This window comes from Coloeus monedula (genome assembly GCF_965178545.1).
Source record: "Coloeus monedula genome assembly, chromosome: 7".
NCBI classification, from domain to species: Eukaryota; Metazoa; Chordata; class Aves; order Passeriformes; family Corvidae; genus Coloeus; species Coloeus monedula.
This window is the reverse complement of record NC_138787.1, coordinates 1,976,283-2,003,602: the sequence shown is the minus strand read 5'-3', so window position 1 is coordinate 2,003,602 and position 27,320 is coordinate 1,976,283. Positions and strand designations below refer to the sequence as shown.

At 49.1% G+C, this 27,320-nt stretch overlaps 1 protein-coding gene across 1 annotated transcript; it reads right to left on the bottom strand.

Annotated features, from left to right (window-relative positions):
* Positions 1-206: 206 nt before the first annotated feature.
* ACKR3 (atypical chemokine receptor 3) lies at positions 207-6,062 on the bottom strand. The gene is made up of 2 exons (XM_082285572.1): positions 6,034-6,062; positions 207-2,201 (listed from the first exon to the last, which is right to left on the bottom strand). The coding sequence occupies exon 2, from the start codon at positions 2,172-2,174 to the stop codon at positions 1,080-1,082; it is 1,095 nt and encodes a 364-aa protein (XP_082141698.1). The 5' UTR covers positions 2,175-2,201; positions 6,034-6,062; the 3' UTR covers positions 207-1,079.
* Between the last annotated feature and the right edge of the window lie 21,258 nt (positions 6,063-27,320).

Here is a 27,320-nt window from a genome sequence, read left to right as displayed (position 1 = left end):
CCATCAGTTTTACCTTGCCCAGCAGCACAGACTCACTCCTCCCACCCCTTCCCTGCTCACCACGCTCCAGCGCCATCTCCCATTCCTCCATCAGTTCTTTCTGGCCACCAAACACCAGGAAAACTCTGACTGACCTGTCTGCTCCCGCACCAAAGGGCAGAGGGTGGCCTTGAGGCTCCTTTTTGGCTTTTTTTTTTTGTCCTGAGGAGAAGGCTGGCAAGTCAAACCACTGATAGGCACAGATATTTATTATTTTTTCCCAGATCTTTATTTTACAAAAATAACTTACAAATAGAGACAACTCTCAGCAGTAAGATCACTCACTCTGTGCAGGAGGATACAGCCTGGTGAAGCAGGGGTGTGGGAGTTAACAACTCTGACAATACTGTTAATTTTAACATGTTGGCAGCTATATTACACTACATACATTTCGTGCTCCAGCACGTGGGTGTGACACCACATAAAGCCATGGTCCATAAAGTGTGCCAGCCAGGGAGGATGCTCCAAAGAGATAATTTCCATCCTATTTATCAGCATCCTCTTGGAACCAAACAGCGACCTAACACTCAGACTGCAGCACTCTGGATACACTCATCAGCAATATGCTTCAAATACATGATAAAAATATATTTAACTTTCAAATACACTTATATAAGGTACACCAAGAGGCAGAAAATAAAGTCTCAAGCTTTTAAATACAACACACTATATATATATAAACACATACAAGGAGACAAGAGGGAATCAAGACGTGGAAGGAGAAGCTTATCCATGTTATCTATGGTACACAATGGCTTTGTCTGCTAGGAAGTCATTTCCTTTTGCATAGCGTTGTTGAGGAGTCCACACTAGGCTAGGAGGAGAAAAGGTTTTCATTTTGGTACCACTTCCACTTTCCAACTGATCCTACTCTTAAATTACACTTTGTCCTCTCTCTTTTGTAGGCTGCAATTCACGCCCCGTTCGCAACAAGCACACTGAAAGGAAGGGGTAAAAACAAAAAATAAACAACAAACCGTAACACACAAAAAAACCACATCGGGTCAGAGAGTCAGGGAGGGTTCTTTCTGGGGTTGCAGTCATTTGGCATTTTGCTCCAGAGCTGAGTATTCTGCTTCTGACACTCTGGAGGCGTCGATGAGTTTAGTGAGGCCAGTTTTGGCAGAGTACTTGAAAATAAAGGCTTTCATGAGCTCGTATCTGTAGTTGCGGTTGATGAAGCTGTACAGGATGGGGTTGACGCAGCAGTGGACTAGGGAGAAACACTGAGTGATGTGCAGGGTGGCGTAGAGGAAGTTCTCCATCTGGCAGCTGAAGGGGATGAAATGAAGGCTGTAGAAGATGTCCAGCAGGACGGCCACGTGGTAGGGCAGCCAGCACACCAGGAACACCACGACGTAGGAGAAGATGATCTTCCCATTGCTCTTCCGCTCCTGGTCGCTGGAGGAGGAGATGCTCTTGGCGAGGAGGAAATAAAACACAGCGATGACAGGAAAGGGGATGAGGAAGCCCAGCACCACGGAGATGAGCTCCATGCCAATCAACCACTCCTTGAAGCTCTCTTCGGGGTAAATGGGCCTGCAATAGGTCTCGTTGTTGGAAGAGACCGTCTTGAGGTAATAGGTGTCCGGGAGGGAGGCGCAGAAGGCCAGGAGCCACACCAAGATGCAGATGCAGCGGCGGATGATCTTCTTCTTGCGGCTGCTGGAGTTGGTGAAATAGGCGACCGAGAGGTAGCGGTCCACACTCATGCACGCCAGGAAGAAGATGCTGCTGTACAAGTTGATGGAAAATATCAGGTGAGTTATCTTGCACGTGATTTCCCCCATGTGCCACTGGTTGTGCTGGACCAGGGAGACGACCCACACGGGAAGGGTGATCACGACGCACAGGTCAGCGATGGCCAGGTTGAAGATGTACAGGTGGGTTTCATAGCCAGTCATTTTGGCCTGGAGGTTGACCCACACCACCACCGAGTTGGCCACCAGGCCTATGACGAAGATGAAGATGTAGAAGAAGGACAGGGTGTAGAGCAGGGCGCTCTTGTTGAGTGTGCCGGAGCATGTCGTCGCGTCCACCGTGATGCACTCGCCGTTGTTGCACGTCCAGTTGATCTCCGTCAAGTTGGCCGTCTCCAGGAAATCCAGGATGGAAGTCAAGTCAAGCGCGCTCATGGTCGCTCAGACTGGAGTTCAAGTGACCTAAAGGCAAAACAGGATTGAAAGAAATGACGTAAATTACAGAGCTATTTCTGCTGCCATGTCATACCAGGACGCGCCGCTTTAGGAACATCCTGCTCTTCCCCGGCACCTTCCATTAAAGAGCTCCGCGGAGCAAAACAACCAAGGCACTCAGCAAAACTCATCTGCTTGACAAAAGAGGAGCAGCACCAGCTTGCTGTGTGATTTTTCTTTCTCTTCCAGCTCACATGTGACATCATCAGGTTGGCTATCGTCCCCGGGTGTGAAATCTGCAAAGTACACCATGGCCAAATAAATGTCAGGCGACTAAATCTGTCTCCTCCGGCATAAATGATGGTCCTATCGCTTTCAGCACGGGAATCTTTGAGCCATTTTATCTGCACTCCCTCAAGTGCAGTAGAATTGATCTGGCTGATACACGGTACCGTAAAAAACATTTACCACAGGCTCTGGTCAGCATCTTGTCAAGCCCAGCTACAGCTGCATTAAGTAGAAGTGAGGAACTAAGGGGCTTTGTACCCCTATCTAAACTTAAATTGAAATTCTGCTCCGTCCTCCCTTCCCTCAAATCCTGTTTTACAAAGTATCCCCTGCACTTAACAATCATTACATAGCTTTGAGAAAAGGAAAGAAAACTCAGAGCCTGACTGCTGAGTAGATCTGCTGGGCTTAAGTTTTCTTTTTAGGAGAGTGCTTTGATTTCAAAACACTCCCCCCATCATGGCTGGCTCCACAGCTGCCTCCTTCCCACCCTTTTGCTTTTCTACATCTACTTTTGCTGCCTCTTCGGTGCTTTCTTCTAACTGCAGGCAGTGGACAAAGCAACTTGTTAATTTCCTCACCAGCAGAAAGAAAAGGCCCATCAGACCTTTGTGGTTCATACAAAGCCTAAAGTGGTGATGCTAATTGCCCTCGTACTTTTGAGGGAACATAAAAATGCTGTTCCCCTCCCTTGGACTCTCATAGGACCCAGGGTAGCACCCACAGCCACAGGCCTGTGACCACCACACTTTAGCCAGGCCCCTTTTGGAGCACAGGATCCAGCTTGGGACATGCCAAAATAAAGCTGGTGAGGTGGATTTCCAAGGGATGGATCCTTGTTCCCTCATAGCTTCACTTAAGCTGGACCATCAGGTCAGCCAGCCCACACATGGACATGTCCAGCATCCCCAGCAATGGCCACCTTGCTCCTCCCCATGACCACAGCCCAGAAGGAGAGTGACCAGCCTGGGGCAACGCCAGTGTGGCCAAGTGACCAGAGAGCAACAGGGGATCTCTGAATATCCTTGACCCCACCACAGGATCTCTTGGCGGGGTTCCCAGGAGCATAGAGGGGAGGCAAGCAGGGAAGAGCTCAGACGTGTTGAATATCCTCTTCTCACCCCCTCTCCCCCAAAAAGGGACGTCAGTCGACACAGCACCTCTCCTTCTCCACCTGCATAATTGGCTCTTCCCAAACCTCCCACCCTCCTCCTGCCTGTCAGGGATAGAGGCTACGGAAGAGAAGGGAGATAAGGGGGGAGATTACCCGAGAGGACTCAAGGCACTATTGTCCCAGCAGAGGAGAAGCTGGTGGCACTAACAATGAGGGGGGCCGTGCACACATTCAGGGGAGATCAAATCTCTCCACAAACAGGCCCAAATTGGCCCCGTGAAGAGATCTGGCCTTTGGCTTTCATCCTGCTGGCCTGATGAAAGACAGAGCCGAGATTCAAACCAAATTAAGCACGGATTTTGCTAAAACACTGGCTAAAGAGGGAGCTGAGACAGTGGCAGCTCTCTGTCCTGGGACAGCTGATCCTGTCTTCATCTCAGGAAAGCAGAGAATGATTTAACCCACACTATGCAGGGCAGAAGGGCTGATCCCCCCCCTGAGAGGCACAGGCCCCCCTCAAGCTGCCAGTACTACCCAGGTGCTGGAGGCAGCAGGGATGGATACATCCCCTGGATGTTCGCTTCATCCCAGGGCTGCAAGTGGGACAGAGGGATGGGGCTACTGCCAGACCTCACCCAGGGTCCCACTGTGTCCCCAGCACAAACACTTCCCAAATCTCTCACACACAGGGAGAAGCAGCACCATCCCCAAGTCCCCGTACCTCAAAACCCCACAGCAACTAAAGCAAACTCCCTAAAAGCCACAAAACTTCCAGCCCCATGGCACAGGCCACCGGCTCCTGCTGGTATTTCAGGGCAGCAAGGGGAGCAGAGAAGGAGGAACACCCGGCTACCACCCTGACACCCCACAAAAGTAGCTTGGGTGGGGCCTGGGCTTCTCCTGGAGAGGCACATGGTCTAAAACAAGGAGAACAGGCTCACTCCACATCCCAAGACCCCAATTCAGGACAGGACTGTGACCACCCACCACCACCAAGCCTCCAGCACATACCTCATGGAGAAGAAACTCAGACCTGGCTGAGGGGTGTCAGATTCCAACAAAGAGGCAGCAACAGGGCAGCAGAGAGCCCTTGAAGCTGAGGCTCGCTCACACTAATGCTGGGGACACCGCGGCCACCACAATCGCAGCTGCTGGCTCAGAGCCACCCTGGGGATGTTAGGGAGCGCGAGGGATGCTCAGTGTGATCCCAGCCTGCCTGCACTCCGAGAGCAGGGCTGCTGCACACACGTGCATCCAGCTGCCTGCGCCTTTCGCATCCCCAGCGCGGCAATAAAAACCCGAAACCGAGCCGGCCTCCCAGGCTCCAGGTCCCGCCGGGGAGGAGGGCTGTGCTCACAGATTACAGCCCTAAAAACCAGGCTGTAGTCTGGGATTAGCTGCTGTAACCTGAGCTCCGACTCCCACCCAGATTAGCTGGGAGGTACGGGGGGGAACCCACCAGACAAACTCAATAAAGCCACTCTGCTCCTAAAAAAACACCTTCAGCGCTCTCTGCAGACAGCACAGCATCCCAAACACTCATGAAAGAAACTGGGATTGTAATTTCTGGCCACGACACTGTAAAACTCTTGCAGGCCATCACCCCTTCACCTGGCAGGCACATGTACTGTGCCCAGTCGCTGCTAGCTCATACGAGTTAGGACATGAAGGAAAGGAGACGCACCCAAAACCCAGAGCTGTCCCTGGAGCTGATGCAGCCTTCAGGATTGCAGCTTCCCCATCCCACCTCCTGCCCAGCACCCGCCGCAGGCTGTGACAAAGCGAACAGGCACCAGCATCCCCGCCTGGGAGGGCAGCCCAGCACGGCATGGCACCGTCCAAGTCCTCAACAATTTGGGGAGCTTCTCAGAGCATCCCACAGCCCGCTCCTGCCTGCACTCAGACCTGCCGACTGCCCAGGGGTGTAGGCAAGCTGGGCTTCGCCCGTCCCGAGCGGGGAAGGGCACGAGCCGTGCCAGGAAAGTCAGGATTGCTGGGCGGGTTGTCACCCGCACACCTTCACCTTTCCCGTGTCCCAGGGCCAGCCTGGCTCTCCAGCATGAGGAGGTGGCCACCACAAGAGGACAGCCATGCCCGCAAGGGGCTTTGCGAGACCGAGCCCGGCACATTTAAACTCTCCCTCAGTTCCGAGCCGAAGAAACAAACAACCGCAGGGGAAGGAACGGAGCCGGGGATGGCACCTGGGCATGCAGGGGCACCCACAGGGGAGCGGGGCTCGGTGCAATGGCCACTCCAAAGTCCCCCAGACCCTTCCGCCACGGGAAATCCAGGTGGGGACAAGAAGAAGAGGCTCCCCCCACCCACTGCGAGCCCAGGGGGACGCGACGGAGCCGGGGGAGGCTGCGAGTGCTCAGGGGGAGCGGGCCGGCCGCGATGTGAACCTCCCCCCGCTACGGCTCCCGCAGCCCCGAGGGGCTCCCCCGGTGCCGCCCTTACCTCAGGGCCGGCGGCAGCGCTGCCCGAACGACTGAGCGCGGCCCCGCGCCGCCGCCGCCTTATATCGGCCGTGAGGGGAGCCCGCCTCCCGGGGGCGGCTCCCGCGGCCCCGGCTCGGACCGGCCCAGCCCCGCTGCGGCCCCACAGCGGCTCTGCGCAGCCCCGGTACCCCCGAGATCGGCTCAGCCCAGCCCCGGCTCGGCCCCAAATGGGCTCAGCGCAGCCCCGGTACCCCCGAGATCGGCTCAGCGCAGCCCCGGTACCCCCGAGATCGGCTCAGCGCAGCCCCGGCTCGGATCGGTCCAGCCCCGGCCCCGCCGGGTCTCCGGGAACAGCAGCGAGGGGTGCGGGCAGCCGCGGTAGGAGAGGGAGTGATACCGGGACGGGAGGAGAGATAGGGAGGGGAAAGAGAGAGGGAAAAGCGGGGGAAAGAGAGAAAAAGAGGAGAGAAAAAAAAAGAGAGAAATAGAGAAGAAGAGAGGATAAAAGGACAGAAAGGAGAGAAGGGGAGAAAGAGAGAGAAGTGGAGGAAAAAAGGAGAGGAAAGGAGAGGAAAAGGGAGAGAAAAAGCAGAAAAAAAGAGGAAAAAGAAAAAGGAGAAAAAGAGAGAAAAAAAGAGAAAAGGAGAGGAAAGAAAAAGAGAAAAGTGGAAAAAGAGGAGAGAAAAAGAAGAGAAAAATAAAAAAGGAGAGGAAAGAAAAAGAGAAAAGGAGAGGAAAGAAAAAGAGAAAATGGGAAAAGAGGAGAGAAAAAGAAGAGAAAAAGGAAAAAAGGAGAGGAAAGAAAAAGAGAAAAGGAGAGGAAATAAAAAGAGAAAAGTGGGAAAAGAGGAAAGAAAAAGAAGAGAAAAAGGAAAAAAGGAGAGGAAAGAAAAAGAGAAAAGTGGAAAAAGAGGAGAGAAAAAGAAGAGAAAAAGGAAAAAAGGAGAGAAAAGAAAAAGCGAAAAGGAGAGGAAAGAAAAAGAGAAAAGGGGGAAAAGAGGAGAGAAAAAGAAGAGAAAAATAAAAGAGGGAAGAAAAAGAAAAAAGGGGAAAAGAGGAGAGAAAAAGAAGAGAAAAGGAAAAAAGTAGAGGAAAGAAAGAGAAAAGGAGAGGAAAGAAAAAGAGAAAAGTGGGAAAAGAGGAGAGAAAAAGGAGAAAAGGAGAGGAAAGAGAGAAAAGGAGAGGAAAGAAAAAGAGAAAAGTGGGAAAAGAGGAGAGAAAAAGGAGAAAAGGAGAGGAAAGAAAAAGAGAAAAGGAGAGGAAAGAAAAAGAGAAAAGGAGAGGAAAGAAAAAGAGAAAAGGAGAGGAAAGAAAAAGAGAAAAGTGGAAAAAGAGGAGAGAAAAAGAAGGGAAAAAGGAAGAAAGGAAAGGAAAGAAAGAGAGAAAAGGAGAGGAAAGAAAAAGAGAAAAGGAGAGGAAAGAAAAAGAGAAAAGTGGGAAAAGAGGAGAGAAAAAGAAGAGAAAGAGGAAAGAAAAAGAGAAAAGGAGAGGAAAGAAAAAGAGAAAAGTGGGAAAAGAGAGAAAGAAAAAGGGGAAAAGGAGAGAAAAAGAGGGGAAAAAAAGTAGAGAAAAGAAAAAGCAGAAAAAGAGGGAGAAAGAAAAAGTGCAAAAAGAAAAAGGGAAAAGAGAAAAAGTGGGAAAAAGAGGGAAAAGAGAAGAAAGAAAATGAGAGAAAAAGAGAAAAAATACAGAAGAAAAAAGGGGAGGGGGAAAGACTATGAAAGAGAAGGGGAGGAAGAGAAAATAGAGGAAAAGGGGAGAGAAAAAAGATTTTAAAAGGTGAAAAAGCAGAAAACAGATGTAAGAGGGGGAAAAAAAATATAACAGCGTGTCTCTAGCTGTGTTCTATTTTGATTTGTTTTTTCCCTGCCACAATAAAGTATGGAGAAGACAAGGCAAGAGGAGGCAGCAGATCCTCACCTCTGCTCCCTCCCCAAGGGCAAGAAAAACACCAAGGAAAAGTGACAAGAAGGCAGGGAGTCACTGACTCGAAGTGAATCCCCTTCCTTGCACGGCTCCCGAGCACAGGGAAGGCGAGGGAAAGGGGTTTGGTCAGGCTGGCTGTCACAGGGAAGCTGCTGGGATCCACCTGCCCAGCTGCTGCGTCCTGACAGCGGCACTGACAGCTCCCAGGGATCTGAGGCACACCCACCAGGCTGCTCCCAAAACACCAGAGCAGGGCTTGGCCCCCAAACCCTCCCCCTGAGGCCACATCAACCTCTGGTTCCTAAATCACTTCAGCACTGCTGAAGCCCAGCCAGGACATAGAGCTTAGCTGGCATCTTTGAACCATGACTTTTTGGAAGATACAGGGCTAAAGTTTAGCCCTTGGACCTGCCCCCAGAAAGCGTGTATTTTGTTTCCCAGAAAATGTTTAATCCTGTTTCCATGGGAAATTAACAGGACAAGGGGCGATGGCCTCAAACTGAAAGAGAGTAGATTTAGATGGGATATTAGGAAAAAAAATCTTCCCTGTGAGGGTGATGAGGCCCTGGCACAGAGAAGCTGTGGCTGCCCCTGGATCCCTGGAAGTGTTCCAGACCAGGCTGGACAGGGCTTGGAGCACCTTGGGATAGCAGAAGGTATCCCTGCCCATGGAACTGTCTTTAGGGTCCTTTCTGATTTGGGTGCCAGGGAACAAGAAGAACAGAGGGATGAGTCTCCCACCATCCCATGGATGGAAAGGGTGAGATGTAAGTTGCCTCATCTGCCTTCCTGACCCCTGCTCTCCCTGGATGAGGTCCTCCCAACTTCACAGCAGTCTGTGAGCAAAGTGTTTCGGCATCCGCTTGAATTCCAAGTGCTTGCCCAAGTCCATGGGTGTTGGTGGGATTGAAGCACGGTGGTGTCAGACAGGATTAGGTTTAAAAATAAGCATGGACTGAAGCACTTGGCTAAATCAGGCTCTGAAAATCCTAGGAAAAAAAAAAAAAAACAAACCAAAAATAAAGGCACTCTAGCAGCACTCCGGTCACTTGGCCAAACAAACAAGTGGAGTGGTTTTTCCTTACTTGGTATGCCAGAAAATAACACCAAAAAGTGCAAAGTCTTCCACAGCTCTCCAAAAATACCAGCCAGCACCTGGAACCACAGAGCTGCTGGGTGTCCAGGAGTTGAGGGCAACCTCCCCTCTCCTGCATTTTGGCAACGGCAGAGGCCTCACTGCTCTCTCCGGGTTCCTCCCTTCAGGTGTCTTCTTACAGGGAGCACATTCCTCACAGGAGTGCCAGGGCCAGTTCCCCTTTTGTTACAAAAACTAGATTTTGCTTGGTGTTCAGGCATTAAAAACCTGCACGATACAAAACCACCTCCCTAGAACAGAGCAAGCAGAGCTGGGAACCTCAGACAGGATCGGCAGAAGGTCCAGGTGCTGCCTGCTTGCCATGATTAATTGGTATCTGCCACCAATGCAAGCAGGTGATCCAAGAGATGTGACTGCAGATTGCAGTTGCTGTGGCCAGCAACCCCTTGGAGATGCAGCTGTCCAGGTGATCCATCACTCACGGAAACGAGACAGGCTGGGAGAACTGGGATTGTTCAGCCTGGAAAACAGAATGTTCTGGGGAGATCGTAAAGCACCTTCCAGTGCCTGAAGGGGTTCCAAGAGAGCTGAAGAGCGACTTTGGGTAAGGGGGAATGGCTTCCCACTGCCAGAGGGTGGAGTTAGATGGGATATTGGGAAGAAATCCTTCCCTGTGAGGGTGGGGAGGCCCTGGCACGGGGTGCCCAGAGAAGCTGTGGCTGCCCCATCCCTGGGAGTGCCCAAGGCCAGGTTGGACTGGGCTTGGAGCAGCCTGGGCTAGAGGTGTCCCTGCCCATGGCAGGGGGTGGCACTGGATGGGCTGAAAGGTCTCTTCCAATCCAAACCATGTTATGATTTAGGAAAGCAAAGCTCTGCAACTTTCACCCTGGTATGGGGGAGTCTGTGGCAACATGTCAGAGTTGGGCAAAATGCAGCACTGAAAGCCAGATTGTTATTTAACTGCTTTGGTGTGCATTTATATTTTGTTTAACTGCCTGAACTACAGCAATATGTTCTTTTTTTTTTTTTTTTCTCCAAAAGCACAAGTTTTTACTAATGGGGGTAGGGGAGAGAAAAAAATCCTGAATTTCTCCCAGTTCTCACAGCCTTTCCCATTGCCTTTGGGAACACAGGCTGAAAGCACCCTCCCTTTCTCTCAAGGCTTCCCTTTCCAGCTGGGAGGCAGATGGAAGCTGACACCCAGCCCTGCCTACTCAAATCAACAGAGAAATTAAAAATAAAAAATAAAAAGCTCAAATTGGCAGCTTCGAGTGCTAGAAAGACATGGGTTTGGGAGTGAGAGGGAAGGCCAAGAAGGCAAAGTGCAGATTTTATTGGGTGGGGGAGCATTTTGATTGCACAGTATCAGAACGGGACAAAGGGAAACATTTCTCCAATTGCACAAGAGAGGATTTGCGTGCAGCAGGAGCGAGGTGGGAGCAGCCTCACGCACAGACAGAGAACAGTGCCAGGAGTGCAAACACCCACCCGGCCACGACAAAGCCTGGGACAGCCCTGGAGGAAGCCAGGCTGTGATCCATGAAGTGTCCGAAGGTGAAGCCGAGCTTCCTGCGGGATGAACGCGCAGCGCCCGCTTCCTCCCTGTGCCAAGACAACCAGTCCTCTGTCCTCTCCTGGTCACGTTCCTCACTGCATCGCTGGGATGATGGATGGAGGAACAAGGCCCTGCGCTAGCAAAAGGAATAAATAGATGACTGCATCAGGAGTCACCTCTGAGACGGCAGCAGAAAGGAAACGAGCGGCGCATTTCCAGCAGGCAGCGACGGCGGCGCTGCCCAGCTGCACTGGCCCGACCAGCAGGGAACAATCGGGTCATTTAATGCCAGACCGTGCCCCAGCAGCGTCAGCAGCCTCAGGGAAGCCCCAGGGCTGGTCTCCTGTCCAGCCTGGAACAGACGCACGATGAGGAAAGCGAGGGGAAGAGAGCAGGGAGAAGCATCCTCCCGCTGCAGGACAGGAAAGGTTCTTGTGCTCAGAGGCAGCACCAGGAAACCAGAGTCCTCCTCTGCACAAGGATGGAGTGAGCCAGAGGTGCCCCAAGCTGAAGAAGCTGTTCAGGGGGTGGGAAAGCAACGCTAGGGAAACTGTGGCAGAAGGAAGTTGACCTCTTAAAAGTGGAGAAAAAAAGGAAGAGAAGTACACGGAGAAGCTGCCAGGGCAACCACAACCCATCCTAGGGCAAGGCTCCTGCTTCCCCTAGCCGAGCCTAAACCACTAAATCAAGCAATAAAAGAGAAATCACAGCTCAGGACTTCCCTTCCTCCTGCACGCCACCCACCTGTTAGTTCAAAGGTTCATGAGATATTATATTTTTATTGCACAAAGCCCCTCGGGGGCCGCTTTCCATCTCTGCTGCAGCTCTAAAGGCTGCATTATGAGCTTCAGCACCACAACAAGAAGGACCAAATTGAAGAGGGAGATTTTCAAGCATAAAGCTGAGCTCCTTGGGCTGTCACAGGCCTCCTCCAGCATCTGTGAGGCAGCACACGCTGAAAGCCTTGTGAGAAGCTGCCGGGAGAGATCTGTGTTTTCCAGGCCCTGTCCGGCCCAGGGACGCTGCCGTCAGCTCTCGCTTCCTGACAAGTGATGCTGAACAGCTCTGATTCAGAGAGACAACTCAAAGCACACAGTGCTTCACGTGGCCTCCTTCAGCTGGGCCACCCAGGGTTTTAACCATTCTGTGGCTTTGTCCACCCAAAGACAGAACCACAGAATTGTTTAGGCTGGAAAAGGCTTCCAAGATTGAGTCCAAGCTGTGGCTGATCCCCACCTTGTCACCCAACCCAGAGCATGGAGTGCCACGTCCAGGTGTTCCTTGGAAACCCCCAGGGATGAAGGAGAGAGAGAGAGAGAGAGAGAGAGACAGCAGGAGAAAGCTTTAAGGTCTTGTCCACCTGCATGGCAGGGCATTTTCTGTCAATCCCAGTGAGCTTTCCCAAAGCCAAGCAATAATATGGTGTGCATCCCGGCAGGATCCAGTGAGGAGGGCTGGCAGAGCAATCAATTTGCTATTTTCAATGTGATGAGAGCTTTGAGGGGAAATCAGTTGGTGGTGGAATTAGCAGTATGAGCTGTGTAGGCAATAACTGTAGAAGATGAGTCTCTCCTTCACAGTTCATTTCCACCTTACCCTTTCCACTAAAAAAAGGTGTTACCAATGACTGTTATTTGCTGCTTCATAATCTGCTGCAGAGGCATTCTTGCCATTTATTTGAGAGCGTGCCAGAATGTGACCATGAGGAGGATAAAATCAAACCCTGAGCCAGAAATCCTGCCTGGAGCAGAGAAGATTTTTCAGAGGCATTGATTTTCACATAAACATTATTCATAAACTTCTCCTGTCCTCACAGCGCACTCTCAGATTAGCAGAGAGACAGGAACGTGGCAAGGGTGGGTTTTGACAGGAGCCATGCTATGGAAATCTGCATCAGCAGCAACTGGCAGGCTGGAGACAGAGAGAGGAAAGCAAGGAGCTGGAATTAGGATGGTGGGATCCCCCCACCTTCGCTTGCTTCCATGGGAAAGAGTCCTGCTAGGTGTAAAACAACTAAATGTTACAGACCGGTAAGAAATAAAAAATTCATTCAATCATAAATCTTTTGGAAAGGGGATCTGCTGGGGAGATTATATTCACTTTTCATGGACATATTAATTCAACAGTGGCATATCATATTGTTCTCTGCAGGGGGAAAAAAGGCATATTGTTTTAAAGTCTGATATTTAGAGCAGTCCTTGAGGAAGGAAAGCAAATATAACCTTGGCTAGGAAAACTGAGTGCATGAGCACCGAGGAAGGGACATTAAACGCAGGGCTCAAGTCCCAGCTGCTGAAAGTCAGCGTAGTTTGACTGCAGTTCTTGGAGCTAAGCCCACGCATGGGAGCTGAGAGTGAAGGTCACCTCCGTTTAGCCACAACTGCTTGAAAATGTCAAGTAAGGGAACACAGAGGGTAATTTTTTACTGTGAACAGTCACTGTTTGCCCACCAGCAAACAGGTGAGAAGACAAAGACATTACAGCTGCTTCCATTTGATGCTTGGTGATTGGGAACTGTCTGGCTGTGTCCTTCTGGATTGCTTCTGGCTCAGCAGTGGAAATGGCCAAGCCCTCCTGGCTCTCAGCCCAGCCAGACACTCAGGATTTGGGGACAACTCAACAGCCAGGTGCAAAACATGGGCTCTCCAAAGCCCTGCTCCAGCTGCTTCCCAGCCTAGGCTCCCTAAATGCCTGGTCTCCATTCTCCAGGAGGCTCCAGTGGCACGTGCCAGATGCTCCTGCAGCAGATCCAGCCCCATCTCCTACCTAAATTGCATCATGTGGAGGGAGATAAACCCCTGCTTCCCTTGAGAGACCCTTCCTGGCAGATACCTTGCACACAGCAAGGTCTCCCTCCTCACAAAGGCAGCTTCCACGGTGTGGGGTGGGACTGGCCTCAGGCCCCCTTCCACAGGTATGGTCACACTCCACCTTTGGCTACCCACCTGTCTCCTGACCACACAGATCTTGTGTTGCTTTGAAAGAGGAGCATCCCTGCTCCCTTTTTTCCTCCCTACCTGTCTCCTGGAGTGAATCTTTCCTCAGGAGAGACCTGTGGATTGCAGGAAAAAACCTCACAGAATAGCTGCGGGATGGTTTTCAGCAGACACACAACTCAGCATACAGTAACCGCTCGTGCCCGTGGCCTTCCCCTGTGCTAACTCACCATCCAAAGGAGTTTATTCCAGAGGAACAAGGGGAGAACACAGCTTGAGCTCACCTCACAAGATAACAGGGACCACTGAGCAGCTCTTGCACCATGAAACAATCGATGCCTGTTTGACCCCGTCACACTCTCAGCCAGCTCAGGCACAGATAACCCAACCTGACCCATCAGCAAAGATGGGATTTGCCTATCACTCAGACAGCACAGAGCACTCTGCCCAAGAGAGCTCACACGTACAAGCTCCTGCTGGACTTCCCGCTCTCCTCCTTCCCTTTGCCCAGCTATCTCCCTGACAGCTTCCCCAGCATCCATCCCGATGAAGTGTGAAATTGGAAGCATCACCAAACTGCACACGGGGCTGTTCCCAGGTAATTACACGAGCAGATAAAATAAAAAAGGGGCTGATGAAACATTAACCACGAGCAGGCAGAACAACAAAGGCAGCACACCCGAACCACAAAGACTCTTAATGCAATGTTAAGTCAGCTGGACCTTACTTGTGTATTTGCCATGTGGATTCAATACCTCCTCAAGATGAGAAACAGGAATAAGGCCCTATTTTTTTCCACACCTGGGCCAGGCTCCCAGTTGAAACAGGCAGTTGATACCAGCCAAACACTTGGACGTTTAATTTCTGTTGCTGAGGTCCTTAGCAATGGTTTTAGGTTCAAGGCACACTGGCAGCAGCTCATAGCCTAAAACCATAGGAAGCCAGAGAGGTTTTAGACTACTCAAATTATCCAATGTGAGCACAAGAAGGAGGCAGTCTGGGCTTTAGCTTCTGTCCAGGGCCCCTGGAAAGTTAATCCTAGCTGATTACACCATTTCTTTTCTTTTTTTTTTCCATAGAAGAAATAAACACTCTTTTGTACCAAACATAAGGCTGCCTTATTTTGAAGGAAGATTTATCACCCAGGCGAAATCCATGAGTTCATTCCGGTTTTGCCCCAAATTTTCAAAGCAGTGTTTTACACTTCATGTCACAGTATCACTTGGTTCTGCCTCTGTGCCAGGCAGTCCCCAAAAGACATCCCATTTTCCTTGTAAAAAAATAAAAAAAGAATGCAGACCATCTCGTCAGTTGCTTAAAGCCTGCACAGCAAATCCCACACTGTTAGAGCCATGCAAACACATCCATAAGGACTGGCTTCCCTGCACACCACAAACACCAGCAGTGTGTTGGGGCTTGGAGCAACCTGGCCTAGTAGAAGATGTCTCTGCTTATGGTGGGGGCGTGGAACAAGGTGAGCTTTAAGGTCCCTTCCACTCCAAACCATCCTGGGACTCTGTGGTGGGACACTGCTCAGTGAAGTGAGTGATGGGTGACAAAATCTGCTGAAATAAGGATTGCTCAGTGCCTTCCCTGCACCAACAGGGGCTCCGTTGTACTGAGCCAAAACCTTGAACTCATTACAATGTCACTCTGTCTTTGGATCCCATATCCTGTGGGGGAATCTTCTGGGAATGTATTTTGGTTCAGACTTGGGTCAAGGAGAGTTGACTTGACCTGAAAATAAATCCAGGCGATCTCGAGCTGAAGAGCCATTGACTACTGTTTGCAATACAATAAAGTGAGCAGATCAAACTCGGCTGAAAGCCAGGGTTAACATAAATCCAGGGAGAAAGGGGAACAAGAAGATTCATTCACCACCACGACAAAGGGGACATTTTTTACGTTGGCACAATTCAGAGCAGCCACTGAAAAGCACTTCCCAGGCAGCATTTTTAGTGCCCCATATGCTGTGTGCTGTTTAGCTGTGCTGCTATCTCCAACAGACTGGCAGCAAGATAAGAGTTACACCACTTGGATGTGTGTGGAAAAGGGGTTGTGAGGGTTTTTTTCACCATTTTTAACGTCACTAGCAGGAGTTCCTCTGCTTGCACACAGGGCAGCTTTTGTGAGAGGTATTTTATATGGATCCCCAAGGAAAGGTCTCAGTGGCTGGGCTCTGAGCTCTATTGTGTGCACATGTGTGTAATAACTCTCAGCAGCTTTTGGTTTGCAGTCCAGGTGGTACTCACTGCAGCTCCAGGATGAAATCTTCTCCTGGCTCACTGTACCACTACCTTCACTAAAGTTAGCCTTTTTCCCCCTTCCAGGTGCTTTTATAATGTTTGGTGGATAAAGCAAGTTTTGATCCAGCTGGTAATTCCCAGATCAGTGCTGCAGGGAGCCCGAGAGCTGCTCCCTGCCCACATTCCAACACATCCTCAGAAAAAAGTGGACATCCCCCCCCCAGCTCTGCTCGTTCCCAGAGCTCAGATGCAGAAGCAGCAGCTTGAGCCACCAGCTCTTTGCCCACAGCACAAACCCCACTCACTAAATTTTCCAGCTCCTCAACGAGGCTGGTTGTCCAGCAGGCACTCAGGAGGATCCTTTGTCCAGCAGCCCAAAGCACAGTAATTTGGCCATTTGGCCAAAGTTCCAACTTTAACAGCAAAGCTGTCCCACAAGGATCTAACAGCTGCATCCTCCAGAACACGCTGTGGGTAATGCCAACACCCAGTGATGCTTGGACATCACCTTTTTCTGCCCCTGCTAAGCCTCCTCAGAGCTCTCCTCATCACAAGCTTGTGCGCGTTTCCAACCTAGAGCAGCTGGTTCACCTCAGGATAAATATTAAATGGAGTTCAGTCCTTCTGCTGGCATTCATTATCCACTCCATTTTACAATAAGGAGCTGCTCAAATCCCTCCAGTCTTCCCAGACAAAACCAGCCAGGGTAGCTGCTTCCAGGAGGTGAAGGCAGCCTCTGGGGGAAGACATGAGTGCCACATTCCTCTTTTGAGTGCAACTATTTCTAAACACAGCTCAGGGAAAGCTGCATATTTATTTTTTTTATTGCATTAAACCCCATTTTATTAACCAACTTGTACTTAAATGTGGATGATGCCTTTGTTTATAGAATAAATTATGCTGTTTCTTCCCATCTCCCACTGTGATTGCAGGATTCCTGGTCAGACTGTATAATGTTTGATCTAAGAATGTATAAACTCCACTAAACAAAGCTACAATAGAAAGATGAATAATAAGTCGAGACTCCAACCTCTCTCAGGAAAAAAAAAAAGGTGAGTTTGACAAAGTAACATGCTGAGAGAGCCTGTGAATCTTTCTGATGGAATAAAATATTTTAAGAGGGGCTGAATATTTCAACTCAGCATTTCCCATCTGCGCCCTTTAAAAGTGACAGGAACTTCACCCCTGACTCAAGCGAAATCTTCACGAATTGGGATTTCTTTTACAACCGTGTGAAAATTAACACTTTCACTTGCAATTAGCAGCACCACAGCCCTGCTCACACTTTTGCTGCAGAAACAAGCTGCACATGAATATTCACAGCCAGGCAATGCCATCTCACAGAAACCAGTGCTGGGAAGGGCTTTGCATGTCTCTCCTCCAGACAGAAGAAATGCACAGATCAGTCTCTCCACAGGGGCTTTGCAGGTAGTTGCCACTGCTCATCTTGGAGAGCTCTGGGACAATCATGGAATGGTTAAAACCCATCCAGTTCCACCCCCTGCCATGGGCAGGGACACCTCACACCAGCCCAGGCTGCTCCAAACCCCAATGTCCAACCTGGCCTGGAGCACTCCCAGGGATGGGGCAGCTACTGCTTCTCTCTCTGGGCACCCTGTGCCAGGGCCTCACCCCCCTCAGAGGGAGAAATTTCTTCCCAATATCCCATCTAACCTTGCCCTCTGGCAGTGGGAAGCCATTCCCCCTTGTCCTGTCCTACATGTCCTTGTAAAATCACTTCTCACCTAGCCTGTGAGAATTTGCTCTGCTGAAGCAGGTCTAGGGATTATACACGTGGAAACCCAAGTATTTTTTAATGGACACATCTTTCCTTCCCAAAAAATACCCATCATCACAGTAGCTGAACTTCTCAACCCCTCCGTGTTTGCAGGACCATCTTAACACTCCTTTTTAAAAGTCAGTTCCACTTAGAACAGCAAAAACATGAGCAAAACCAACCCTGGAGATTTTCCAGCCTCAGGAGAGGTCCCAGTGAGGAGAAGACTCTGCCCAGTCTTTATCCATGACCTGCCCCTTCTCTGCTCATGGGGCCAAGTGCACTGCAGTCACAGTCCTTTCTGTGCAGCTCACACCAATAAAACCAGTTGGAAAAGAGGGCGATATGTTAGATTTTAATATCAAAAGCTTGATGGAGAGGGAGTTAATCAGCTCTTTTTAATGCAGCAAAGTCTTCAATGAAAAGCTGTGACTATTTTAACTCCATCTTTCCTCACCAGTGCAATAAAGCCTGAAGGAGCACAAGAAATGCAGGAAAGAGAGGTCACTAAGGAGAAGGAGGTGGGGAAAAACTCCAGTACTCCCTCATGGATAGTCACATTTCAAAGCACACAAAGAAACCCGTGGCCAAGCAGTAAAAGCCAAAGTTAGGAACTTGTTACCAACCAGACTCGGAGCAGACACTCTGCCTAGAACTTTAAAAATCCAAGTTAAAATGTCATTCCTTGGTGGTGTTCCATCCTCAACCCAGGCTGAAGTCATGCCCAGGATCGGCTGGGTGGTGCTCCATGACGTCCTGAAGAGCCAGAGGCCACCCTGCTCCACCCTTTCCAGGAAGGACGGGCCCATCCTCTCCTCCTTCTGCAGGACCTTCCCTTTCCAGGGTCTGCTCCAGCACCTTTCAGCTGCACCAAGGCACAAAAGATAAAGAAAATGCCTGCTTTCCACTGTCAAAGAGAAAAAGGAGAGTCCCTGAGGCTCCTTTCCACTCTCTAAACAACCAAAAAGTTGCTCTCCACCAGAATGAAAGGCCAGAAAGAAACGTGGAACTGATCTGAAGTCCATCAGTGGAAATCAGTGAAGCCCTTGCTGTCCTCAAGGAAGCCAGGAGAGCAGAGAGCAGAGAACTTTAAGCTCCTCAGAGCTTAAAATATTTACTTAAAACTGGATGCCAGGAAGGTGAACCAAAATAATGCTTGAAAAGACAAGAGTGGCTATTTAAGGGATTGAAAGACAGATTGTAATTACAGGGTCATGGGATAAATTTAACATGGCTCATCTGAAACAAATTGAGAACCGATTAGGCACCCAAAATGAAACAAACACCTCTAAGTCCTTTATTAACTCTTCCTTGGGAGTAGCAGTGGACATGCAGTTTAAACAGCACATGCCTTCTCACTTTACAGAGAATTTTACAAGGATGAATCAGGTACTAAAGTTCTTGCCAGCAGCTGTTTTGCTTGGCTGCCTTAAAAGCAAACAAATAAACAAACCAAAAAACCCCAAACAACGCCTTGATTGAAACTTCAGGCTAGTCCTGGAAAATTCCCAGCCCACCAGTAGAGCTGGTGGGGAGTATTCCAACAGGCAGGCTTTGGGCAGAAGAAAAGTTGTCTGCTGAAAAAAAAAGTTGGGTTTCATGGAAATATTGTCATGGAAATATTTTCAGTTTTCCAGCAGGACAAAAATTGAAGGAACGATGTCTTAATTTTCAAGGTTAAGTCATCATTTGGTCTAGATCAGCTGCTGTTCCCCACCCTTTGGGGGTGAAACTTTCTGCTGGAGCTCCCTTAACATGATTCATCCAACCCTCTCCCAGGAGAGACATTGCTTCCTTGGCATCCCTCCTGTATCCTGAGAAACGCAGTCCAGCTAGAGGAGAACGGAGGCAGCTGCTCCAGGCTCTTGCACAGAAACAGGAGGACTTAATCATGTTCTTGACACGAAAAAGAAAAGGATACATTTGGTTTTGAAGCCAAGCTGCAGTGATGAGTCAAGCACAGCGCTGTAATCAGCACACGCCCACCGCTGGCTCCAGAAGCGAGGGAGGGTAATTGATGGATTATTACAGGGAACCAGGAGACAGCAGGATTGCCACCAGGCCAGCTGCCACTTCTGCCAGTCCCTCTACATCCTCTGGATCCCCCAGCAAGCTATGAATGGCCAGATGGATGAAGGAGAAGGCAAAAGGCACTTCCAGTCTCTCTGCAAGACCTTCGCCAAGCAGTTCACTGTTGAGCAAGAGGCCCACACATGATGATTGGTCTTGCAAAACAGACATTACACACACTTTCGGGGCTTTCCCAGTCCATGAAGACATTTTGGTTCATCCTTCAGGACTTGGGCATGAAGCACTGATTAACACACACAGGTGTTTGGGTAGCAGGGATGGCCAGCCATGGTAGGGCCAACATCTGGTGCCCATGACCGGTCGCTCCAGAACAACTCCTTGTGCCTTGGACATGCTGGGAAGTCAGAGCAAACCAAGGATGGATGGAGGGCGGTTCTGGGACTCAGAATTGGTCTTCACAGTGTGTTTGCACAGAGCAAAAGGTGCTGCTCACTGCGTTTGGGCTGCAACTATCAATAACTCCTGGGACTGCCTAGGAGTTCAGGGCAGGTCAACACGCCACGAACAATTCCTGTGTTCCAGAGATCAGCATTCAGCAGGGACTGGTATTTACTTTATACCCTGACTCATACGCCCACCGTTAGTTCTGCATCAGCTAATTTAAGCAGACAGGGATATGCTGATGGTATCTCAACCCCTCAAGACTTGTTTTGTCAAAGGATCACTTCCCCCTGCCTTACCTTCAAGGATTCGCTGGCATTCAGCCTGGAGGAGCAGTGAGCTAGAAATCCCAACATGGAGCCAGAAATAAAGACTATTTCTCTATGTTTACTCAACGAACTGCAGTCTCTTGGCCTTCCCACTCAAGAAAAACTTATCTTTGTAAGATTTCAACCAGCGTTTACATCCCCATGACAAATCCACACAGAACTCAAATGAGCCAGATTAAATGGCTACGCGTGTTTTCGAGGTCACTGAAGTCAACAGAGCAAATTTCCTGTTGGGCTTCTCTCAAATAATGTAAAACAAAGCCATTTATTTACTCTCAAAAAATATCTGGGATGACATAAGCCTGCTCTCACCAGCAAGAGGCAAGTGAGGCTTGTAATCCCTTGCATACATTTGGTCATTGAGGTCTTCTCCGAGTTACAAGTGAAACTTCACACTTTGGGACAGCTGCTTTTGGAATCCTTTAGGACCTGATGCTCCCAGCTCAACATCAACCAGCCCATCAGGTACTTCAACAGAAACAACACTACTGAGAGTCAGAGTGGGGCATCCCAGGAAGAGGATTCAAGAAGCAAAATTACCGTGTTTAAAACCTTTTCAGGAGCTTCAAACCTGCCACATAGGATCAGGAAATTCTGAGCCTCATTCCTACCTTCCTTTTCTCCCTCCTGCAGGTGATGCGAGGGTTTTCATGTGAGCCTGGTGCATGTCAATGCCATCTGTAGGGACCCTCATTCCTGGATATTCACAAATGTTTCATTGCGCAGCTGAAAAACATGAGAAGGAGTAAATTATGAAGCATCTTGAGCGATCATGCACTCCCACGAGGCACTTCAGATACCTACAGAAACAATGTACAGTTACATTCCAAGGCCCCTTGTTCTCCAAAGTGATGCTGATGCTGCAGAAAATGATAAATCAATACTGCAGAGGGCTTTCGAAACGGCTTGTTCCTTAGGGTTTATGAGGGGGCTGTGATGTCCAAGTTAAACGTAGGGGTTGCATGCCTCCAAACCTATGTTCTTTCCTTCTGTGGGCTTTAGGCTGCCAAATCAAATGCAGAAATAGCTTCAAAAAGGGTTCAGAAGATGTAGGCGCACCCCAAGAAGCTGAGACATTGTGTCTGCTCTTACAGACACAAAAGCCATCTGAAGTACTGAGGGGCAGCAGAGCTTTGACACACGGAGAGTCACAAGCTGCTGGTGACACGGAGCTATTGGCAGCTGCCCAGCTCATTATGCCCAGCCATCCTTTGAAGGCTATCGTTCAGTGGAACAGAAATCAATACCCCACACATGCTACGAGCTGAGCCCGGGGGCTGGGACGTTGTATGGCTGGGAAAGCAAGGAAGGGGAATGCTGGAAGTGGGATAAGACACAGGGAGCAAGCACAACCTCGCCTGATCCTGCAATATAGAGTGAAAAAGGGGAGCCAGGAACACAAAACCCTCAGGCTGCTGCTGCAGGGAGCCTGGTTTGTGGTCCCTCCACACAAAGGCAGGTGCTGCTGATGGGTCCTTGCCATCGCCCTGTGTGGCCAGGCTGCTGTCACCAGCCCCGTGTCAGACTGAGGACTCTTACAAACACTGCCTCCGCTCCAAACCAACAATCGCTTCATACAAAAGCACTCCTTTATCATCACAATATCGTCACAAGTTGCACAGGAAGCACACCTTCCAGGGAAGCATTTTAATATTGATCCCCCCCAGGGATCTGTGTTAGCAATGGATGAACAAAGGCTTTAACCACATCCGACAGGATCACTGTTGTCCAAGGCTTTGGATCTCTTTGTTGCCCTATCAAGACACTGCTCCGACCCGCTGGGCTCGTACCCCTCAATGCCAGAGGCTGGCTCCAGCTGCTTTTCATCGCTGTCTAAGAAATTATCACAGGAGACTTCATGCAATTAGGCCTCAAAAATGGGGATGTCAGTCCTCCAGGGGAACTAAGCCTGCCTCATGAAAGCCACTTCAGCCTTTGCTTTCGCTGCACAAGGTGGGTTTTTTTTACCCTGAGGATTTCTATCAAAGCAAGATACTAGTCAAGACACAGCAAGCCACTGCAGTTTTTGCCTCTTTGTAGCTTATCAAGGTGAATGTCAGTGGGGGGGAAAAAAAAAATAATCTCAGAGGTGACCAGGCACAGAGATGGCCATCTAAAGTTACATACTTTGGTACAAGAAAAATAAAAAACCCACCCCTCTGTTTTTAGTAAAAGCAAACCTGGTCTGTCTCAGCGCCAGGACTCCGTTTAGAAATCGGCAACGGGAGCGTAATGAGCTGCACAAAGCCAGCCCTGTCACACCTTGCTGTTCCTCCCCACAGACTGAAACCTCTCTCAGGATCCACAGCCTGGCTGAAGGTACCTTCCAGTCGCCATTCCCAGTGTCCTGGTGGCTGGCCTGGGGAAGGGTGTGTTTCAAGGCAGTGTTTCTCAGGGTGGCTCCAGCATCTCACGGGATTCGAGGCACGGGCTGCAAGATGATCCTGCACACAAGGAATACCAGGGGGAGGATGGAGAGGGATTATATTTGTTCTGAATGTATGTGCTACAAGAGCGTGCTTCAAACCCAGCTGTGCAAACACAGAAAGCAAGGAGAGGTATCTCTGGTGAAGCCCAGCTCTGCATGGATGGTGGACGAGGGAAATGCAAGGCTCTGGATAGCACGCTCCTTTTTCCTCCTCCATCCATTCCTGACCCTCCCTGATCTCTGCAGCCTCTCAGCTGGAAGACAAACATGGGGCCTCTTCAAAATAAAAAGCCTGCCATGTTATGACTGCTTTAAATAATCCCTGCTGAAGCCAGGCTGCTGCCTCTGGCACGTTCAACCCACCTGGATAAGAACTCTAAATCAAGATGATGCTCCCATTCCAGCAGCCCATGTTGAAATCCCAAGGCTGACAAGATTAAGGAGAGGAGACAGGAGTTGTCACTTCACCACTCCCCTCAGCATCTTCCTCTGAAGAGCTTAAGGCTTCTTACGTGGCCAAAACGTCTCCTGTGTTTTCTCAGCTTATGAAAAGCAGCAACAAATTGAGACAAGGTGAAGAACAGAAGCTTCCAAAAGTTGCAGCTGACATTCTCACTGGAGAGATCCAAGCCATTCCTAAAATGAGCACCCAAAAGAGAAACAGTTCCATCTTGAGGAAAAAAAACCAAACCCTACATCTTGCATTTTGGCTGGGCTGGACTCCTACAACATTTATTTTCAGAGGCAATTTATGCCTTTGCAGCACCTGCTCACCCGGATCATCTACCACTCCTCCAGCTACACAGGCATCCCAGGAAATGTGGGATAAATGTGGTCCAATCCTTCCTTTTTTCCCTCCTGGATATGACACTTATTCCAATGTGACACTTATTTCAATTTGAAAACAAAGAAAAGCTGAATATCTTTCAGCGTGAATCATTGCAGGATTTCACTGCAGAGGTTTTACCCAAAATATTTCCTAAACACCTTCACTCAGCAAACGAGGACTGAGCTTGTAACTTCTTACTGTGCTTTACATTTTTATTGTGTCTGACATGAAGATACTACAAAATAAGTTAGCCTTAATCCCTTTTTTTTCCCTAACTCTGTGTTCAGGGGAAGCAACAGGATGAACTAAAGCACAAATTTACACAAAAATTCATATTTTGCTTTTTGGAGGGGTAAAGCTCTTCATTGCTGGACATTTTGACCCAGACATTTCCTTACTGTGGCTGATCCAATCTGCAAACCCTCCTTTCATTTTCAGTCTGGATATGAAATGTCAGTGATCCAGAGGATAGAAATATTTGTAAATTTTCCATTTTTTTCTGGCCCTCACCAACACACAGGAATGGTCAGAAAACAAGATAGAAGATGAGGAATTGATTTGTGGCTGAACTACAATTAAGTTGTAGCTTTCCCTTCACTTCCAGAGCTTTATTAGGCAGATTTTATTTGATGAAATCAATTATACGGCACGCTGGAGATAAGTTAGGGAATTAGCTTTGCTTATGCTAATGCCTATCACTCCGGGGTGGTTTTGCCTGGGAAGAAGGTATGGAATTGAATGTGATTTATTTAGGAACAGGCCTCATTATTCCAGGAAGGGAAGATGGCTGCAGGGAAGAAAGCTGAGGGCAGAGCTCCTCAGGACCATCACCTGCAGTGTCCCCTCATTTCCTAACATGCTTTTCCGAAGCCCACAGAAGTTTTGTGGACATTTTGAACACTGGGAATGGCAGGAAGATGTCAGTGCCTTCTGGAGCTTTTGGCTGGGGTGGTTTCATCCCTTGCTGGACTAACTCTTGGCTCTCTTATTTCCAGTTCTAGTTAATATGAGACCAGCACTAGAATACTGCAAAAGGGTGTGACAGAGCCTGTGCCAGCTTTGCAATTGCTTTCCTCTCTTCTAAGAATGGGGCACCCACCTTAATCCAGCACCAGGTGCTAAGGGCACAGATTTTCACAGTTGCTATTATTTTCACGGTTGCTATTAACCCATCTCAGCGTGAGATCCTTGGGAATTAAACACCTCTGGAGAGGAGGGAAAGCTTTTCAGTACTCACTTGACCAAATCAAAGGCAAGTCCAAAGGCTTCACCTGATTCCAGGAGGGGACAGTTATCTGCTAGTGATGGTGCCTGCAAGGCTCATGGTCACACTGAGCTGGATACAAAGCTTAGGAAGCACAGCTGGTGGTAAGTGCCACCTCTCCTTCAAACTCCATCACTCAGACCGGTAGTAAACTGGAGACACTGGTGGTAAGAGGGTCCTTCCTCAGCTGACTGCATTTGACACAGAAATCTCTCAGAACTTGCTCGAGTGTCCCCTTGCAAAGCAAGATTTTGGAGGCTCCCAGCACTGCTTGATAAAGCAACACATTTCCAGAAAAGGTAAAAACAAACGAGCAAAGTCAAACCCGAGGCTTTGTTTGCTTTAGAGCACAGGAACCAGCCCCCAGAAGTGAAACCTTATCTGGTGCCTCTAACAGGCTGGATCCCTGTCTTTGCCTCGCTCCCAGATTTTCCTCCACAGAGGCTGGCCTCTGAAGAGTCCTCCTGTGGCCACATGAAAGGCTTTTTACACCCCTCCATGGCACTAGCCTTTAATGCAGCCCCAAAGTCAGACCCACTGTTAGATCCCTTCCTGCTGGATCAGAGCTCAGGCTGCTCAGCCTTGAGTCCCCGACACGGAGCCTAAATGTACCGTGAAAAAACCTGGAAATGGAGGCACTTAGGGTTTTAATAAATGGAGATGTACTTAGTTTGAAGCTCAACATCAGATTTCTGCTGTACTTAAAGTAAATGCCATCCATTAATGAAGAAAACATGGGATTTGTTTTTCCTTTTTCATGAAAACAAACACAAGAAATTTAAAAAGCTACAGCTTGTAGCTTTCTAAGGATTGCTTTTAATAAACTGTACATGTAGCCACTTTCAGGCATGGAAATGCATTAGAATGGGGAAAAAATGCCTGTTCCAGAGCTTTTTTCTCCAGTTTGATAGAAATGCTGCCAAGTTCAGATTGCCCAAGGTGAGGAACATCAGGCATGTTCCTACAGCTTGGCACCGTGTGGGTCCCTGCTGGGGCACGTGGAAGTGGGTGAACACCACAGACCAAGCAGAGAGTGGGGAGTGAGCCTGAGAAGGTGATGGAAATTTTTAAAAAAAAGAAAGGAAAAAAGAACAATCAAAGCTTCCTGATGGCTTTCCCAGCTGATATCAAATACCAGCACCAGCTGGTTGCTGGTGGATAAAGTCCACACAAAAGTGAGGGGTCTGGTTTCTGTCAGCCACAACAAACAAGGAATGGGCTGAGCCCCACTAAAGGGCTGCAGCAGTTTTTGGGGAAAGCATTCCCAAGGAAAGCAGACTCTTCTTACCACATGCCAGCAAGGGACACCTGCTTATCACCAGCATTTCTGTGCTGGCCAGGGGCTGGTGACCACAGAGAGGGAGCAGGCGCTCCTGTGTCTCCAACAGCAGAAAGCAGCACAAATCCCCACGGACTGAACCCATTTACAAGGGTTTTAACCTCATTTCCACCACTGCATTGCCCTTCCCAGGCTTCCCCACCAAGCACAGCAGCAATTCTCACAGCTCCCATCTCCGTGACCTTTCTGTTGTCCTGCTCCCCCACCTCTTACACATGAACGTCACCTGTAAAATCCAGTCCCAGTCAGCTCTCCCTGACCTATGCACCACACAAAAATTCCTCCTGCTAACATCAGACATGCTTGAATTAGCAAGGAAATGAAAACAAGCCACAGGAAAGAAGCGGGCTGGGGGAAAGGTGGGGATGGAATGCTAAGCAATCATGTCAAGTCACGGCTGGCCACATCCCGTTAGCCGTGTCTGAGGGGTCCTTGTGTCAAAACAGCCAAGGAGGAATCCTGCCCAGCCAATCCTGCAGCACTTGGACTCTTTTTCTGGGACACAGGCTCCTTCAAGACATTAGCAGTCAGTGGCTGCACTTCCCAGAGCTCCACAGCTTCCCTGCTTTGTACCAAGAGAACCCAGAAACCACCCGAGGCTTAGCCCTACAAAATCACCACTTTCAGAGATGCTTTACAAAGTTGAGAGAAAGGAGTTTGGAGAGGAATCAATGAGTTTTGCTTGGTATTAGAAATTTGAAAAGTTCTGATAAAAGTCATGAAAATTGAGAAAAAAGCCCTAACAACAACAAACCACCACTGTTATTTCCGAAACAAGCTTGTTTTCCCTATTGCTTGTTCAAACACAAACACCGGGAAAGATCCCACCACTGGCACAAGCAACTCTCTCACCCACCTCATAAAAATGGCTGAAAGTGAGAAACTAACTTCATTTTCTTTTCATCCAATATCTCCTCAGCCTCTTCCTTGCTTCAGCATCCCAGGAAACAGAGGTGAAGACAATCCTCTCAAGGTTGAGCAGATTGAGGCATTGAACAGTTTCTGTGATTTACCCAAGCAGAACCATAATCCCAACATATTTGCATTTGAAAGTCTGTCTCCCAAATTAATCTAGCCATGACTCTGTGGGGGGTAGGGGGAGACTGTCC

Bases quoted from the DNA above. Each gene is read 5' to 3' on its own strand.
- ACKR3 (XM_082285572.1), bottom strand. From the start codon at position 2,174: ATGAGCGCGCTTGACTTGACTTCCATCCTGGATTTCCTGGAGACGGCC.